This window comes from Giraffa tippelskirchi, chromosome 10 (genome assembly GCF_054371585.1).
Source record: "Giraffa tippelskirchi isolate mGirTip1 chromosome 10, T2T-mGirTip1v1.2.pri, whole genome shotgun sequence".
Lineage (NCBI taxonomy): Eukaryota > Metazoa > Chordata > Mammalia > Artiodactyla > Giraffidae > Giraffa > Giraffa tippelskirchi.
This window is the reverse complement of record NC_137284.1, coordinates 55,294,664-55,313,108: the sequence shown is the minus strand read 5'-3', so window position 1 is coordinate 55,313,108 and position 18,445 is coordinate 55,294,664. Positions and strand designations below refer to the sequence as shown.

Below are 18,445 nucleotides of genomic sequence, written 5' to 3'. Positions count from 1 at the left end.
AGCTAGTTTTTTCCTTTTCTAGAAATGTATATAAATGGAATTATATAGTGTGTTCTCTGACATTTTTTACTTACTGTAATTAATTAGAATTAATTAGTTTCAGCTTTATTCATGAGATGGTACGCTCACTCTTGACTGCTGAGTATGGATACATCACAGATTGTTTATTCATTCACATGACTTACAATTTGGGATGTTTCCTGTTTTTGGCTACTGAAAATAAAGTGTTTTTATGGAAATATGCTTTTTTTCCCCTCTAGAAGTAAAATGGCTGGATTATATTGTACGTGCATTCCTAACTTTTTAAGAAACTGACAGACTGTTTTTCAAGGTTGTACATTTGGCAGCTTCACCCAGCACCCTTTCTACCAGAGAGTTCTGATCCTGCCACATCCTCACCAACACTTTGTGTGGTCTGTTTAGAAACTTTTAGCCATTCTAGTAGGCGTGGTATCTCATGGATTTCATTTGCATTTACGACTAGTGATTTGAACAGCTATCTTGTCATATGCTTACATATCCTCTGTGCATCTTTAGTCATGAATTGTCTATTCAGATCATTTTCCCAGTTTTAAAATTAGGCTGTATGTTTCTTTATTGTTGAGCCTAAAATTTCCTTGTAAAGGTAAGATATAGAAGCCTTTTATCACATATGTCCTTTGCTAATACTTTCTCCTACTCTCAAGCCTGTCTTTCCACTTTTCTCAACAGTGTCATGCAGGAGCAAAAGGTTTAATTTTGATCAAGTTCTACTTATCTTTTTCTTTTTTCCCCAGTGGATCATGGTTTTCGTATTGTAGCTGAGAAGTTTTGCTAACTTGAGGTCACAAAGATTTTTGAGCTATGTTTTCCTCTAGAAGGTTAATAGCTTTAGGTTTTGATATACATGGTGTAGGTGTAGATCAGATTTTATTATTTTTTGAACATAGAGATCCAGTTGCTCCAGAAAAATTTATTGTGACAATTCTCTCTCCACCGATCACATTTGCACGGTTGTTAAATACATTGTGCAAATTCATGGGTCTTTCTCTGCACTGTTCAATCTGTTCCAGTCATCTTTACACCAGTATCACTTGATCTTGATTATTATAGTTTAATGATAAATCCTAAAGTCAAGTGGTATAAGCTTTCCAACTTCATTTTTTTTAAAAAATGTTTTTAGCTATTCCAAGTCATTTGCAATTTCCAGTCTGAATGCTTGTCAGATTCTCAAAATCCTGCTAGAATTTTTTAATTGGATTGAATTGAATCTATGGGTAAATTTAAGGGAGAACGACATTTTTCTGGTAATAATGAGTCTCCTGACTCATGAACATAGAGTGTCTCTGTTTATTTGTGTCTACTTTATCTTCTCTTAACAACTTGTAGTTTTTCACTGTAGTTGTCTTAATATTTAATGTTTTTATGCTATTGAAATGCTAATATGTATACTAGCATTTCAATAGCATAAAATATATATAATGTTAACATATATATAACATATATACAACATATATATAATATATATATATAATATATAACATATATATATATAATGTTAAACCAACTTTGTATAAGTGGGATAAATCCCAACTGGTATGGTGTAAATCTTTTTTGTATATTATTGAATTCAATGTGCTAAAATTTTATTTAACACTTTATATTTGTGCTATGAGAGATATTAGATTGTAGCTTTGCTTTCTTTTAGTATCTTTATCTTATTGTGTTATCAGAGTGATCCTGGCCTCATGAGTTGAAGAATATTTTCCCTTTTTTAGTTTTTTGGAAGAGTTTGTATATTTTTTCTCCCTTAAACATTTGGTAAATTTCACTAGTGAAGCCATCTTGGCCTTTTGTTTTCTTTGTAGGAAGATTTTAAACTACAAATTCAATTTATTTAATAGCTAAAGGCCATTCAGATGGTTTCTTTCTTCTTGAATGGGCTTTGGTAGATTGTGTCTTTAAGGAATTTTTCTCTTTCATCTGAAGTGTCTAATTTAGTGTTATAGGTTTTTCATAACACAGCTGACCCTTGAACATCATGGGTTTGTACTGTGGATGTTTTTCAGTAGAAAATGCTACAGTGTCATGTGATCGGCAGTTGGTTGAATCTGCAGATACAGGGGATGTGATATGGGGGGCTAACTACAAATTATACGTGGATTTTCCACCTTGTGGAGGGCTAGTACCCTGATTCCATGTTGTTCTCTGAATGTTAGAGAATCTGTATAACATTTGCCTGTCTCACACTCCATATCAGTAATGTATGCCTTTCTTTTTTCTTGATCCCTCTGTCAGAGGTTTGTCAGTAGGTTTGTCAGTGTTACTGATCTCAAACAAGAAGCCTTTCATTTTGTTCATTTTCTGCTCATTGTTTTTCTTTTCCCTATTTCCTCTTTATTATTTTCTTTTTTCTACTTACGGATGTTTAACTGACTCTTCATTTCTCTTTTCTTAACTTGGAAACTGAGATCTTTGAGACCTTTATTTTTTTCCAATACAGGAACTTAGTTGTATAAATTTCTTCCTAAGTACATTTTCTGAGATGGCATCTCACAAATATTAGTATACTGTATTTTCATTTTCATAAAATTTTAAAGTGCTTTTTAATTTACCTTTTGATTTCTTTTTGACCTGTAAGCTGTTTCCCAGGTATATTTATGTCATTGATTTCTTTTTTTTTTAATTATAAAAGTATGATAACACATTTATAGGAAACTTGGAAAATACAGAACAAAGTTCCACTATATTACAATTATCTTTTAAGTAGATAAATTAAGATTTTAGTTGAAGTTTCAATATCAAACTCTCAAAAATTAATAGGCTGAATAGACAGAAAAGTAGAAGGATATTGTAGACCTGAAAAGCTCTATGAACCAATTCAACATAATTAAGATTTATACAATTTTTACACAACAGTAGTATATAAATTCTATTCAGTTTCTCATAGACTATAAACTAGGAGATACTGGAACACATCCAGGGACATAAAACAAGGTTCAAAAATACATAGTCTAAAGGTATTGAGATCATATAGAGTCTATTCTCTTATCACTGTGGAATTATGTTAGAAATCTATATCAAACCTCAATAAAGTTAAAAAGCTGAAAAAACACAGAAGGTGATTGCAGAAAAAATGCATTTAAATAAGAAATTATTATCAAAATGAGAAATTAATATCAAAGATTATGTCATTGATTTCTAATTTAATCAATGAACATTCTTTGTATGACTCTAATCTTATTAAATTTATAGAGATTACTTTTTATAGTCTAGAATATACATGATCTTATAAAACATCCCATCACTTTTGGAAAGAGTATGTACAATGTTGTTGTTGCGTGGGGCATTCTTTAAGCATTAGTTAGATCATCTTATCTGACAGTATTGTAGAAATCTGTATCCTGATATTAGTCTTCCTCTTCTATCAATTATTTGGAGAGAACTATTGAAATTTCCAGCTATAATTGTGGCTTTGTCTATTTATCCTGTATTTCATCAGTTTTTGCATCATATGGTTTGAAGCTCTGTTATAATGTGCATAAAGATTTAGAATTGTTATGTCTTCCTGATTAATTGTTGCTTTTATGATTATGGAATAGCAATGATGTTATCATCTGACATCTACTTCATCTGAAAGCTTCCTTTTGAAAATGTAGGGTGGTATATCTTTTTCATCTTTTCACTTTTAAGTTTTTATGTCTTTTATTTCAAGTACATTTTGTACATGCAACATATAATTAGTTCTAGTTTTGTCTGAGCTGACAAATTTTGCCTTTTAATTGGGGTTTTTAAACTAAATAGTATAAACTGTTTTATGTGATGAGTCCTCTTCTCTACTAATTCCACTTGAATTCTGTCAATCTGGGTGAGTTTTATTAATTAATTTTTCTCCTAGTTATAGGTCACATTTTCCTGCTTTTCTGCATGCCTTGTAATTTTTGACTGAATGCTAAATATTATTAATTTAACCTTGTTTTGTGGTTGTTATTTTGTTTTCCTTTTATTGAAAACATTGCTTGAAATAGTTTGATCCTTTAGGGTCTTGCTTTTAAGATTTGCTGGGCAGGGCTGGAGCAGTGCTTAGAGTGGTTGTAAATATCCCATTACTGAGTCACGACCCTTTTTTTTGCATCTTATCCTCAATGTCTAACAAATCATGGATCACTCCAGTCTGATTAATGGGTTCAAAGTTTTTTCCTGGTCCTGTGTGATCACTGGCCAGTTAATTGTTCATTTATTTACTGGCTGTGCTGGATCTCTGCTGCTTTGTGCGGGGGCTTCTCACTGGTTTTGGTGTGTGGGCTTTTCACTGTGGTGGCCTCTCTCGTTGCAGAGCACGGGCTCAGTACTCATGGCATAGTGGCTCCTTAGCGTGTGGAATCTTCCGGGACTAAGGATCAAACCTGTGTCCCCTGCATTGGCAGGTGGATTCTCTTTTAAATTAATTTTTTATTGAAGGATAATTGCTTTACAATATTGTGTTGGTTTCTGCCATACATCAACATGAATCAGCCATAGATATACATACGTCTCCTCTCTCTGGAATCTCCCTCCCATCTCCTGCCCCATCCCACCCCTCTAGGGTGTCACAGAGCCCCTATTTGAGTTCCCTGAGTCATACAGCAAATTCCCACTGGCTGTCTATTTTACATATGGTATGTATATGTTTCCCTGCTACTCTCTCCGTTCTCCCACTGTGTCCTTCCCCTGCACCCCTGTGTCCACAAGTCTGTTTGCTATGTCTGGAGGCAGATTCTTAACCACTGGACCACCAGGGAAGTTCCTGGCTACTTAATCTTTAATTTTGGTGTGGGTCTTTCCCTGGGCTCAGGGAGCCCCTTCTTGTGCATGGATCAATGTGTCCTCAGCTGTATACTTGGAGAGGGCAGATGGCAGAAAACTCGCTGTTCAGCTTTCTTAGTTCTGCTCCTCTGTCCTGTAAATTCTCCTGTCTCTTGGACCCTAAACTTTCTCCCCTCAACTCAGGACGCCCACCAGGCCCCAGCTCTGTTCCTGCTGTCTGAGTCACAGCCTGGAAGGTCTCACCTTGTTTATTTTCTGTTGTTCATGGGTCTCTGCCCTACATTGCTTTATGGCCAATGGCACTTCATCTTGGCTGGAAGTGGAAAGCAAATCAGAAGGACTTCTAATCCTCTTTTGTTATACTTTCAACCATGTTAACTGAGACACTATAACATTTTTCACTTTACTAGACTTGACCTTTTACCCAATTTGAAATCAATATATGAAATGCCTTTCTATCTAGGTTTCTCTGAGGAATCTCCTTGTTATAAAGAAAACATGGATTGGAAAAGCATCAGTGATAATTATTTTGCATTTTTGAATAACTTGATCAAGACTCCAATAGTTTCCATGTCCAGGTGAGTTTTCAGAACTCAACTTCTCGGTCTTGACTTAACTATTATATGAAATAAACAAAACGCTTGCTTTAAAATATGAGATCCTGATTTAGCTGTTGATAAAGTCCTTCATATGTATTCAATTCTCAATAAATATTTGTGTCATAGAATATGTGACTCATGTTTCCATGGATTTTGAAACAAATTACAGTAATAAGATTTCCTTTTGAGAATGTAATTTATTATAAAATCCCCCCACCACAAAAAAATCATTCTTTGAAAAATAGTCTTATCTATTTACTTAGAGTTTACACTGGGGGTCAATGATTTAAGAGCCTGAAGTTCTGGAGACTTTTGGGAGAGAAGTGATCTTTGGACCAAATCTGCAAGATTATACACTGCTATGCTATTTCAGCGCATGTACTGAAATGGACATTTTTAATGTATAATTATGGATACTGTGTATAGTATAAAAGCACACTTTATTGTCTGTGGGGTGTGTTGGGACATGATGTGACAGAAGCTTTGCCTTATAGTAATAATTCTCAAACTTGGAAATGGATAAAATTTATCTGTAAAGTTTGCTGAAAGCACGAACACTTGAACTTTGCCCCAGACATGATAAATCTTGCTTATGTGTGGGACCCAGATTTCTGTAGATATGAAGAATTCTACAGGTGTCTCTGGTGCAGGTCAAAGCTTAAGAAGCATCCTTATAACATCTATCCATAGCTGGGATCCATCACTCCTGGGAAGCTTTTTTTTTTTAAATTAATTAATTTTTTTATTTTAAGATAATTGCTTCACAGAATTTTGTTGTTTTTCTGTCAAACCTCAGTATGAATCAGCCATAGGTATACATATATCCCCTCCCTTTTGAACCTCCCTCCCATCTCCCGCCCCATCCCACCCCTCTAGGTTGATACAGAGCCCCTGTTTGCGTTTCCTGAGCCATAGAGCAAATTCCCATTGGCTCTATTTTACGTACAGTAATGTAAGTTTCCATGTTCTATCAAGCATTTAGAGAAGAGCTCATGCCTATCCTTCTAAAACTCTTTCAAAAAATTGTAGAGGAAGGAACACTTCCAAACTCATTCTACGAGGCCATCATCACTCTGATACCAAAACCAGACAAAGACAACACAAAAAAAGAAAATTACAGGCTAATATCACTGATGAACATAGATGGAAAAATCCTGGGAAGCTTTTTAAGCTCAGCTATTAGTGGGCACAGGAGGAATAGCAGGGGATGGACCCTCTGGAGAATCAGCCCTTTGCTCACATGAGTTAGGTTTATAATACCTCATTTTCCTGAAGGTCTTAACTACTTAATAACACAGAAAGCCAGCAATGAAACTGGTCTATAGATGCTCCAAGAGCATGTTTTAATTTTATATTTGTAGATCCATAGCAGCTGGCACAGTGTCTTTAATGATAGTAGTAGTGGTGTTAGTTGCTCAGTTGTGTCTGACTGTGACCGCATGGACTGTAGCCCACCAGGCTTCTCTGTCCATGAAATTCTGTATGCAAGAATACTGGAGTGGGTAACCATTCCCTTCTCCAGGGGGTCTTCTTGACCCAGGGATTGAACCCAAGTCTCCTGCATTGCAGGCAGATTCTTTACCATCTGAGTCACCATGGAAGCTCATTTTTCGTGACAGGTGCTAGGTATCTAGGTGTTGACTTAATGAATGAATGAAGAAGAATGGACACTAAGTACAATTAATATTAAGACAGCTGAGCTTGAAATGAGAAAACGCAGCCCATATGTGGTTCCTGCTGTACAACAGCATTTTGAATTTGCTAACTTAAAAAATTCTGAAATGTTTCTTTCCTCATGAAATGGAAATAACGATGTTTACTTCAAAGGGCTGTTGTAGGAATGAACTAAGATGATAGTCGAGAAAGTGCTTAATAAACTGTAAGGTGATATAAATGTGGGAGACAGCATCATTACTAGCAGTAGCAGTTCTGACTCGGTTCTCAGTCATCAGACAATTACTGCTCCATGACCTCCAGTTGCTAATGAAAAACAAGATCGTTGTGCATTCTTCTGTACCAATAACACAATCGCCTGCAGTTGTGCATATATTTCCCTTCACGGCTGGATTTGAGTAAGGTTTATCTCAAATTCTCCATAGTCAAGCTTTATTTTTCCTAATGGAATTTTTCCCAGGAAATGTTTTCAATGTTCCATGGCTCAAACTAGCAGCTCTCTATTCTACAAATAATAGTAAACTTGAACTAAGCCTGTAGTTTTTCTGCTTTCAGATCTCAGCTCTGAGAGAGGAAAACTATTCCTGCATCTCATCCATCCTCTCTCTATTCTATGTCAGTCTGGGCTATACACAGGATTATAGAGTTAAGGAAGTTCAGAAAGTAATTCACCCTTTAAGGCAATAAAGTCAATACAGGTCAAAATCCTGTACCCACAGTTCTGAAATCTTAAGAAGTCTGAAAATGGAAACTTTTCTTATGGGTGACAGCACAACTCATTCTTCAGACTTAAAGAGTGTGTTTTTTTAACTTAAAAAAAATATTGGCTGTGGGGACTCTTCGCTGTGGCATTAAGGCTTTTCCCTAGTTGTGGTGTGTGGGCTTATTTGCCCTGCAACATGTAGGATCTTAGCTCCCTGACTAGGGATTGAACCTGTGTCCCCTGCAGTGGAAGTACGAAGTCGTAACCACTGGACTGCTGGGGAAGTCCCAGACTTAAGTGTTAAGGGTCTGTTGCCCACACACACTGAGCCTCTTCTGAGGTTTCCCTGCAGAAGTGTTAGTGGGTTGATAGAGGGCTGCCTGGTGCCCATGGGTGGGGGGGCTGTGAATGCACGTGTGGCAGACATGCACAAGTTTCCTTTCTAAAGTCCAAAACGCATAGGGCCCCAAGGGTTTCAAAAGTGGGTTTGTTGTTCCTGAGGCTGAGAAGTTAGTAACTTCTTAAGTGAGGACTCACTTTGTAAGTGTAGATTTGTCATAATTGCTGAGCTGCTCCTTTGAGACCTCTTTGTGTTTTAAAAATAAACTCCTGGAGGAGAAGTTTATTTTATACCATCTAAAACAATAATTTTCTAATAGTCAGGAGTACAGCATTGTTTACAGAGCACTGTGATTGCTTTTTAGAATGAGAAAACTCAACACTTGTCCTTAGATCATACAGGGGCAAATTGTCTTGCCATTTGGACAACCTCTATCACTAGGACACTCTGAGACATAATAAGGAATTGAATGCTAAGATTCTTCTGGAATAAACAGTAGACGTTAGTGACCATGCATATCAACTCATTGAGTAAAATAACTTTAAAATGCATTGTTTTTGATGCAAGAAGCAGAATTTAAGCTAAAAGTATGCAACTGCATTGTAGATTTCTAAAACATTTTCATATGTTCACAGTAATTTAATCTCTGTGGGAAAATATATTGCCTAGTAAATATTTCACTTATGTTTTCCTGTAAACAAGACTGCATATTATCTAAAAATTTGAAAAGTTGAATTTTTCTTAAAGGTATTTTTTTCTGATACTGAATCAATTCTGTTAATATTTTAGGGTCTTAAATTATACAAAGGAACTTCTTGTGATGGAAAAGAAGTTGCAGACCCTTAAAGATGAGCAAATAAACTTCCTTTTATCTTTTATGGAATTTTTGGAGAAATTATTATTGCCTAATCCATTCAACTTATCCAGTATTCTCAAATTCTATAACCTCCCATCTGTCCCTGATATGACTCTAAATACAAGTCATTTGTGGCCAAATCATTCAGCAAGTTTAGAGAGAGATATACCTGGTGTGGATACTCAGAAACTTCTGGAAGTCAGCAAAGAGATGATTGAAAAAGTACAAACTCATGAAAGTTTCTGGATAAGGAAGGAATCAATAAATATCTTGAGATTTGTGGAATTAATACTTCTGGGGATGAATCCCAAGTTTCTGGCATTGTGGATGCTTGGCACTTCAAAAGGAAAGAGAGCTGAACTGGGAATCTTGCCTACACTTGTAAATTTTTCTGATTCAGAAAACGAGATGATTCATAGGAAAAGCTTTGACTTTTCCCAATTGTTTCATTCAGATTGGCCTCAATCACCAGCTATGAAAATGGATGTTGTTCATGTAATTGAAGTGATAATAAATAGTCTCTATGAGTTTGGATTTCTGAGGAAAGAACAAGTCTCAGAAACTGTGGACACACTCTATGCTATGAGGAACGCATCCAATCTTTTCTTAGCCCTTTCTGAACCTCAAAAACAAGACATTGAGAAAATTTTGACTCGTGTATATCTACATGTCTTCCAGGACAAAGATTCAGCTTTACTTCTGCAGATTTATTCTTCATTTCACCAGTATATGTATAAATTCTTGAGCGTTCAGAGCAGAGAGTCTTCACTTTCTCTCCTTATGCAAATCTCAAAACACATTTTGGATATACTAAAGCAATTTAATTTCCAAAATGTCAGCAAAGCATTTTCATTTTTATATGAGACAACAGGGGTCCTTGGGAGGATTTCTGAAGTATCTTACTGTCAGCAATTGCTTTCAATTTTTAAATTTTTGGAGCTTCAAGCCCAATCCCTGATGTCCACAGAGGGCCCTGCAATGGAAGTCATCCATGCTACTTTGAGAGGCCTCAAGCAGCTCTTCATGGTGGATGACAGTTTTCGTAATTCTGTATTTCAGTATGTGAGTCAACTCTTTAATGGCTCAGCAGAGGCCCTGCTGGGTGATGAATGCTTTGTTCTGGATAATAAAAGCATTTCTTCTGCAAATTATTCAACAGATGAGAGGTCTCCATTTATCCTCTCATGGGCACAAATCCTTTCAAACTTCTCAGCAGATGGCAGCGAGTTCCACGAGTTTACAGCTCTTCATTGCACCACTTTGTGGCTTCACATGTGGACCGAGGTCTGTGGACGCATAGCTCAGATATTCCAGCTGGACATGGATGTTTTCACTCCTCTTCGTGTTGGTCTCAATCAGCTTTTGGATGAACTGGAAAGTGATGAGAAAATTCCTAAAAGCTGTCAGGAAATACTTCCCAACCATCACCCTGCTAGACTCATCTTACATTTGTTTAAGAATGTAACTCAAACTGATGGCTTTCATGATTGGAATGATTTCCTGAATTTCAGGGATCTCTGGGTAGCACTAGGTGATGGATTAGTTCAAGTAAAGTTGCTTAGCCTGGACCAAATAGAGAAATCCCTTTTCACCATGGAAACTATCCTGAGTCAGCTGAAGTCACTTCCATTAGACACCAACGCAAGCAGAGAGTTTTTATATTCTCTGCTCAACATTTTTATTGCGGTGAGCAATAGCTCAGCATCTATAGATAGAAGTGTACATTTGATGAATCACTTTCTCTTAAGGAATCTCACAAATTATGAAGTAAAGTTTGCAAGTGTCATCACGGACCTAAGAGACACAGTATTATTTCTTAAAAAGGCGTCCCACGACCAAGATTTATTGTCCTGTGCTGACATTTTCCAAAATGTCACTGAGTTTATTTTGGAAGATGGTTTATTGTATGAAAATTCTTCCCAGAGGGCATTACACATTCTGGCCATGTTGAATTCCACATTTTCCTCTGTGGACACAGTTAGCAGACTGGAAGGATGTATCACGTGGGTCAAGACTGTAAACCACCTGTGTGCTGTGTATAACTCCAGTTTTTCACAAGGCCATCTTCACGGTATTCTGAGGAGTCTCAGAGATGTGAAAGACAAACTGAACTCTACTTTGAAGCTTGTTACTTGGATGTTGAATATAATGATGGAGCCTTGCTCATTGAATACGTCAAACATAAACTGTGTGAATGTTTACTTAAAAAACGTGACTGACTTTCTAAATGTTCTACTCACTGCAGTCTTTGGAAAAGAAAAGGTACCAAATTTTGAGATTTTATTAACTCTTTTAAATGATTCCACAAACCAAGTAAGGATGATTATCAACAACTTCTCGAGAGACTTTGATTTTGCACCTCAATCTAACTGGACACGTTCTACTGAATTAATTCTAAAACCCATAGAAATGTCAGATGAAATGCCTCTTCAATTTCAAAATATTTGGCTGCATTTAGTAGCTCTGGGGAAGGAAATTCAAAATCTTGTGAAAGATATTTCCCCTGACATCCTGGAAAATAACACCTCTTATAAAGCTGAAAAAGTTTTAAACATAATTGCTACCAGTCCAAAGGAAAAGGATATACACAGCTTAGGCAATTCATTTTACCAGTTAGCTAGTTACCTTGCCTTCAATTTATCTCACGATCTCCAAAACTCACCCAAAATAATTTCTCATGAAGTCATGAAAGCTGTGGGTCTCAGTATTCAACTCATGAGGGATGTGTTCAACTCCCTAACATCTTCCACTTATCACAATATTCCACAAGAACCAGGCGACTTTCAAGTTTTAAAGAAGATGACTTCTCTCCTGCGCACTGTCAAGAAAACGGATATATACCTGCTAGTAGACCAGCTTGAACACATTAGTGAAAGCATGATAGATTTCTTTAAGAACATCAGCAGGTTAGGTGCTAGCAATTTGGGGATCAGCTTCTTTGTTGACTTAATGGAAACATTTGTCAACAGCTCACATTCTTGGAGTATTAACCACCTGCTGAGGCTCTCACGTCTGTTTCCTAAAAAGGATGCTGATGCTGTGGTCGATGCTTACTACATGCTCCCTCATGCCATGAGGCTCCTGCGGGGCATGGGTGACAAAAACATCACAGAGGCCCTCAAGGATGTCTATAACTTCACACTCCTCCATGGCATACACCTTTCAGATGTCACCAAGGAGGACTTCACTGTTGTGATAAAAACTCTTATGGACACAATTGAATTAGTATCAGCTCAACCAGGCATCCTTTCGGAGACATTAACTTGTCTTCCTGTGTTTTGGTGCTGGAATCATACAACTTCTGGATTTCAGCAGAACCCAAGATCAGAAGCCTGTAATGCCCATGAGCTCACATCTTCATTATACAGTAAAGTAGCCAGTATCCTTGACCACCTCCACCTGTCTCACCATGGTGATGATTCACAATGTTTGAATGAAAGCTCACAGATGGAAATAACTAGGAAAGTAGCCTGTGTAACTCATGAACTAATGGACTGGAGTTCCATTCTTCTAGAGCTGTCTGAAGTTTTCCATGTTAAAACCTCACTTGTGAAATCTGTGCAAGAATTTTGGCATAAGGTGTTACCATTTGTCCCGCTTTCTGGAAATCAGAGCAGTGGCAGCATCTCTGAGCTCTGTCCTGGTCATCTCATAAAGCAAGTCGCTTTGCCAATCATAGAAAAATTTAAAAACTTCAACTTTACGAAAGTCACATCAGATGAAAACCTTCTTGAAAAACTAGTTAGTTTGAACAAGATTCTTAATGTAGATGAAAGAGCAGGAACATCTGTTCGGTATAATATTTCCTTTCATTTGAAAAGGATAATAGACTTTCTTTCTAGGAAAGAGAACCTGGTAAACAGCACCAATTTGCTAGTCTCTCCATTCATGACATTGCTGAATGCAAACCTCACAGGGAGTAGTTTAGAAGCATTATCATGTTTTATTAAGAAAAGCGAAGCAGCTTACAACTTGGAAAAACAATGGTTTGAATTTGAACAAATCATGAAAGATCTAATACATAATTTTAGTATCAGACCCCTACATTCTGAAATTGACAAAGTGACGCAAAGGACTAATTCAGTAGCTCTTCAAAACATACCCTTGCCACTTGCCCATTTTTTGGAAAGCCTGGATTTATCATCATTGAAGACATTAGAAATTATTGAAGATTTTCTACTGGTCATAAAAAACTGGTTTCATAAATTTGCAAATGAAGATTACTCCAAAATGATACAAACATTATTTCTTCTTTCGGCTAATGAAAGTTCAACTGATGATATGGCTTTGGTGACTAAAGACATTGCTACATTTTTGGGTTATCTCAAAAATGTTTCCAGAGAAGGTAATTTTGATGTTGCCCTTCTTACTCATCTGCTAAGTCAAGAACAGCTAACTAATTTCTCAGTTGTTCAGCTGCTTTTTGAAAGCTTCCTAATTAATTCAATCAATAACTTAGCTGAGCATTCTCAAGGAGCAGCCTTGAACTTAAGTGATACTGACCTTCAAATAATGAATCTCATTAACCTCATCCTGAACCACACACAATCAGAAAAGGGTAAGAGAATCGTTCTCCCTCCAAGAAGCAGAGTGGGTTTCATGGAACAGCTTTTGAAAACATTCTTCTTTTTACTAAAGGAAAATCCTGGGAACAAAATATTGCTTCTGCTAGAAGACATCCACAAAGATCTCTTTGCAGAGATGAGGTGAGTTTATTTTTGCTTGTAGAGTACCTGTAGTTGTACATTACAATCCAGTTTATTTCCTGGAACTTCTACAAAACCTTGGAATGATCTTTGAAGTGAATTTTGTCTTAACATTTTGTAAAAACCAAGGTAAAGTAACTTTGATGATTGTCATCTAACTAATAAACCTATATACAAATGTATATATTATAGTATTATGTTTTATTATATTTTGGATTATGAAAATAGTTGTTAAAATTATATTTTATATGGAACTGAAAAATTATTATTTACATATATGGATATACGTGTGTGTGTATGTGTGTGTGTGTGCGCATGCTAAGTCGTGTCCGACTCTTTGTGACCCTATGGACCATAGCCCATCAGACTCCTCTGTCCATGGGATTCTCTAGGCATGCCCTCCTCCAGAGGATCTTCCCCACCCAGGGATTGAACCCACATCCCTTATGTCTCCTGCATTGGTAGGCAGATTCTTTACCATTAGCACCAAGTGGGAAGCCCAGATGGATATATACCATGGTCATATTTTGAATTAAGGCATGAACTGTCTAATCACAAATGAAGGGCTTAAATATTTTCATTCTAATAAGTTTACTGTGATGTTTATATTTGGAATTGATAACACTCCAACATTTTAAAACTGATAGTCACATTATATTTTTTCATATATTATTTTTTCATCCACTTTGAAGCTTGCCAGTGAAAAGACTGGAGGGAAATTCTCATTTATTCTAGGATGTCTGTATCAGTAAGGTGTCAACCTCAGAAGCAGAACTGGAACAAAGATTTCATACCAGGACTGGCTTCTGCAGTTTTGGGATTGGCTCAGCGAGCCTAGAATCAGCAGGGCAGGCCATTAGGAAACAAACTGGAGTTCCACAGACAGGAGCTGTAGGTTCCCATCCACAGGGGCTGATCAGGGAGTGATGGGATGTGTCCGGTCCAGGACATGTCCAACCACCCACCCATGAGAGCCCAGGAGGTCTTAACCCTCTAGAAGACTCTCTGTCTATGAAGTCAGCCTTTCCAGGGCAACATGCCTTTGCACTGACTTAGAGCTGACTCTCTGGGTCTTTAGTCACATCTGACAAATCTCCCTAAGCAGCACCTGCGTTAGTGTTTACAATGATACAATGTGGGCATCCTGACTCCCATAAGTGGGCCACCTGTGAAGCCCAGCAAACCAGAAGCACGCCAGAGAGGGCTCTGGGGCTGTCACGTGGTCCAGCTAGCTGCCACCATGCCAAGCAGCTTGCCAGGACTCGGGGTATTCAGAAGGATGCTCCCTCCTTCCCCGAGAGTCCCATTTGATCATTTCACGTTCCTTTCCTTTCTAAAGGCAAAAGTGCATGGCTGTTTAAGTTGTTAGGTTTGAGGCTTTGCAATGGATTGATACATAAAATCCACCCACTCTTTTCATTATTTGGCAAGAAAATATTAATTTTCATCTGGAATGTATTGTAGCATTTCAATTTTTCAGTATTATCCTCCTATAATGCTATTATAAAGGCTCCAAGAAATCACTACAGTTCACACTTGAACAACCACATGAGCCCAGTTATACTTGGATTTTTTCAATAAATACGTGCTACAGCACTACCTGATCCACAGTTGGGTGAATCCATGGGTGGGGAACGGCAGACACAGTTTTTAATCTATGGGGAGGTTAAGTGTCCATAAGCTTTGAATTGTTCAAGGGTCCACTGTGTAAGTTTTCATTCTTTTCATTACTAACCATGAAATTAAAAAATATGTATTTACAGTTTTGTCCCAAAGGATAAAATTCTCGAAAATTTGAAACTCAATCATTTTCTCACCTCCATGAAAGAAGATAGATTGATGATGAATGCTTTTTCAACTTTAAAGGAGACTGTGTATCATCTAATAAAGAACTCATTTACGTTAGACGATGGAGAATTATATTTTGATAATCATCAAGGACTGCAGCTCCTGGGAGATTTGTTCCACACTCTTCTAAGGGAAACCTCAATGAAAAATGAGACTGAAAATAATCTGGAGTTTCTTATGGTGCTGAATCAGTTGCTTTCCTATATGAACAGTTCTGAGGACCTTTTCAAACTCAATCAAGATCTCCAGTCAGCTCTTCACCTCGTGAGAGAAACATCCATAGTGATAGCACATTTCATGGACACTCTTTTAAGCTCTCCTGTTAAGGACTTCTGTGTGCTGTACCCTTCCCTCCAGGAAGTTATACTTGCAAATCTAACCGATTTGCTTTCCTTTGTCAACAATTCATTCCCCCTAAGAAACAGAGCAACATTAGAAATTACCAGGCATTTACTGGGTGTTTTCTCAGGAGCAGGTGGAAAGAATTGTGCCCTTGACCCACTCTTGGAGATGTCTGACACTCTGACCATGCTGGCTGATGGTGGTGTAGAGATGAGAGGTCTTGCCACGTCAGTCACCTCCACTGTGGAATTTCTTAAGTTAGCCAAGAAAATTGCAAGAAAGGTGGCCACCATGTTTCAAACTCATCTCATTTCCACTGCCAACGACACCATGAAATTCTTTGACACTCTTTATTTTCTTTTGCTACACAGTGTTCAAAATGTTGTCAATGAAATGATTACTTTGAGAAAAGCAGATCATTTAATATTTGAAAATATAGATGACTTGTTGATGCCATTTCTTGACTTGGCCTTTGGGATGATCGGAGTTAAGCCTAATATTTCCCAAGACTTAGATATCCTCAATATGTCATCTGGCATATTCACATACCTGAACCAGTCCAAAGATCTTTATGATATTAGGGAAGAAATAGCTGACTTTTTAACTTCTGTGAAAATCAACTTGGGAGGCATGAAACGTTTCCTGGCAGCATTTAAAAATGGGGCCCAAATATTTTCTGTGGATTCTGTCAATTTATGGGAAGAAATCCTTGATTGCTTAGTTCCTATAAATAACATCACCAGTCACATAGACTTCTTATATTCTAACCCAATTTCCACTCATAATTTCTCTCAAGATACAAAATGGGAAAGAACTCGTGAAGTGATCCTATTTTTGTGTGAAATCCTGTCACAAAACAGGACAGAACTAGGGAGTTATTTGAGAATGGTGATCAACCTTATCTCAGTCACACTTTGGAATGACACAGGGAAGGACCACAGGGATGTTTTTAATCTGCTGCTGACATTGGCTCCGCATCCAAATGACCTTTTGAAACTCATCACAGCAGTGGTAGAGGCCTCTCATAAAGCTTCACTTTTTAACACCTCTTTGATTCAGAATGTGACTGAGCAACAACTCCAAGAAGCCATCCAGACCCTGCTGAGTAAAATCGCTCTCATGAAGAAAGAGCTTCTCTTCAACAGCTCTCAGTGGACGTACTCCATGAGCACTTTGTTTCAGCCCTTTTTTGAAATTTTTATTCATGCAACCACTGGAACACGTGAGAAGACCCAGAAAGAGCTGGTTGACATCCCTGACATCCTCAAACCATTATCACGTTTTGAGAAATACCGGAAGGCATTAATTGCATTGGTTGAATACTGGCAGAGGGTCTCGCTGATTGATCAAAGGTAATGAAACAACCAATTTGTTTCTTTCTGCCTGCCTGCCCCACCACCCACAGTAACTAGAAAACAGAAGCAGGCAGGAATCGCACTGACCTAGGGTAAGTATAAGTATGTTTCTATAAATAAGGAAATTTTTAAACTGACTTTTTATATTCTAACCCAAATTCCACTCATAATTTCCCTCAAGATACAAAGGGAAAGAACTCATGATCCTGTTTTTGCATGAAATCCTGTCATGAAACAGCACAGAACTAGGGAGTTACTTGAGAAAGGTGATCAACCTCATCTCAGTCACGCTTTGGAATAACATAGGGAAGAACCACAGGGATGTGGTCTTTGATTTCAGCCTTCCTCTCCCTCTGAGACTGGCTTCCACAGGAATGATTCAAGCTAAGTTCCTGCTCGCTATTTGACTAGTCAGTGCTTAAATATGATTTGAATTTATTCTAAGTGTTTCCATTCATTTTTTTCCAAAAGTAAAAACCTCTCATTCTATTCACACATCCCAAGACTAGATACGGAACTGGTGTTTCTGATCCCCTGCTCTTGCAGCCAAAGGTCCTGCTACTTGATATGGAAATAGAGATTTGGGGCCACTCAAGTCACACAGAAATCTGCACTTTCGGTGGTAACTGCCCACTGGACAAGGCCAGATTTCATTCCTCCTCAGATTCAATCCAAGACCATGTGGTTGACCCACATCCATGCACCAGCCACCTGCCCCTGAATGGCGGGTCAGGGGAATGGCAGGTTCCTGGAAGGTCCAATGCTATTGGCCATCGTACTCCGGAGGCTGTCCGCTGCCCAAGGATGTGGGTGAGAGCAGCTCTGCCCTGGTTCATCCTCTCTGTGTGTGACACACAGCTCCAGTGGTCTGTGGGCTCCGTGGTACCTGTGCTTCTGTGAGTCCCAGAGGGAGATGGAAAGTGAACCCTCACTCACCTGCCAGACAGCCTGACCTGCTCTCCTCTAGCCCGGTTGCCACAGGGCTGCACCTTGAATCCACTCCTTTTTAAAAAGTTGGAAGGGTCTCCTTGGATAGTGAAGCAGGTGTTTATTGGCATGAAGAATTATTAATATCAGTACCTTGGAATTTGAATGCTGGCTTTCAGAGCCTCACTGTTTCTGATCCTAAACTCTGTCTGATTTGACACTTGTCTCCGAATTTTTATTTGAGCTGGGGGTGATTCCAGCAACCCTTGCTCCCCACCAGTCTTGGCTTTCACCCCGAAGTGTCCAGTCC

The 18,445-nt window shown here is 38.0% G+C and overlaps 1 protein-coding gene across 1 annotated transcript in view; it reads left to right on the top strand.

Annotated features, from left to right (window-relative positions):
- The window catches only part of ABCA13 (ATP binding cassette subfamily A member 13), a 413,377-nt gene that overhangs the window by 65,271 nt on the left and 329,661 nt on the right, over nt 1-18,445 (top strand). Inside the window, exons 16-18 of the mRNA XM_081536362.1 lie at nt 5,249-5,363; nt 8,891-13,663; nt 15,427-17,205. Coding sequence (XP_081392488.1) covers nt 5,249-5,363; nt 8,891-13,663; nt 15,427-17,205 — 6,667 coding nt within the window. The remainder of the gene's footprint in view (nt 1-5,248; nt 5,364-8,890; nt 13,664-15,426; nt 17,206-18,445) is intronic.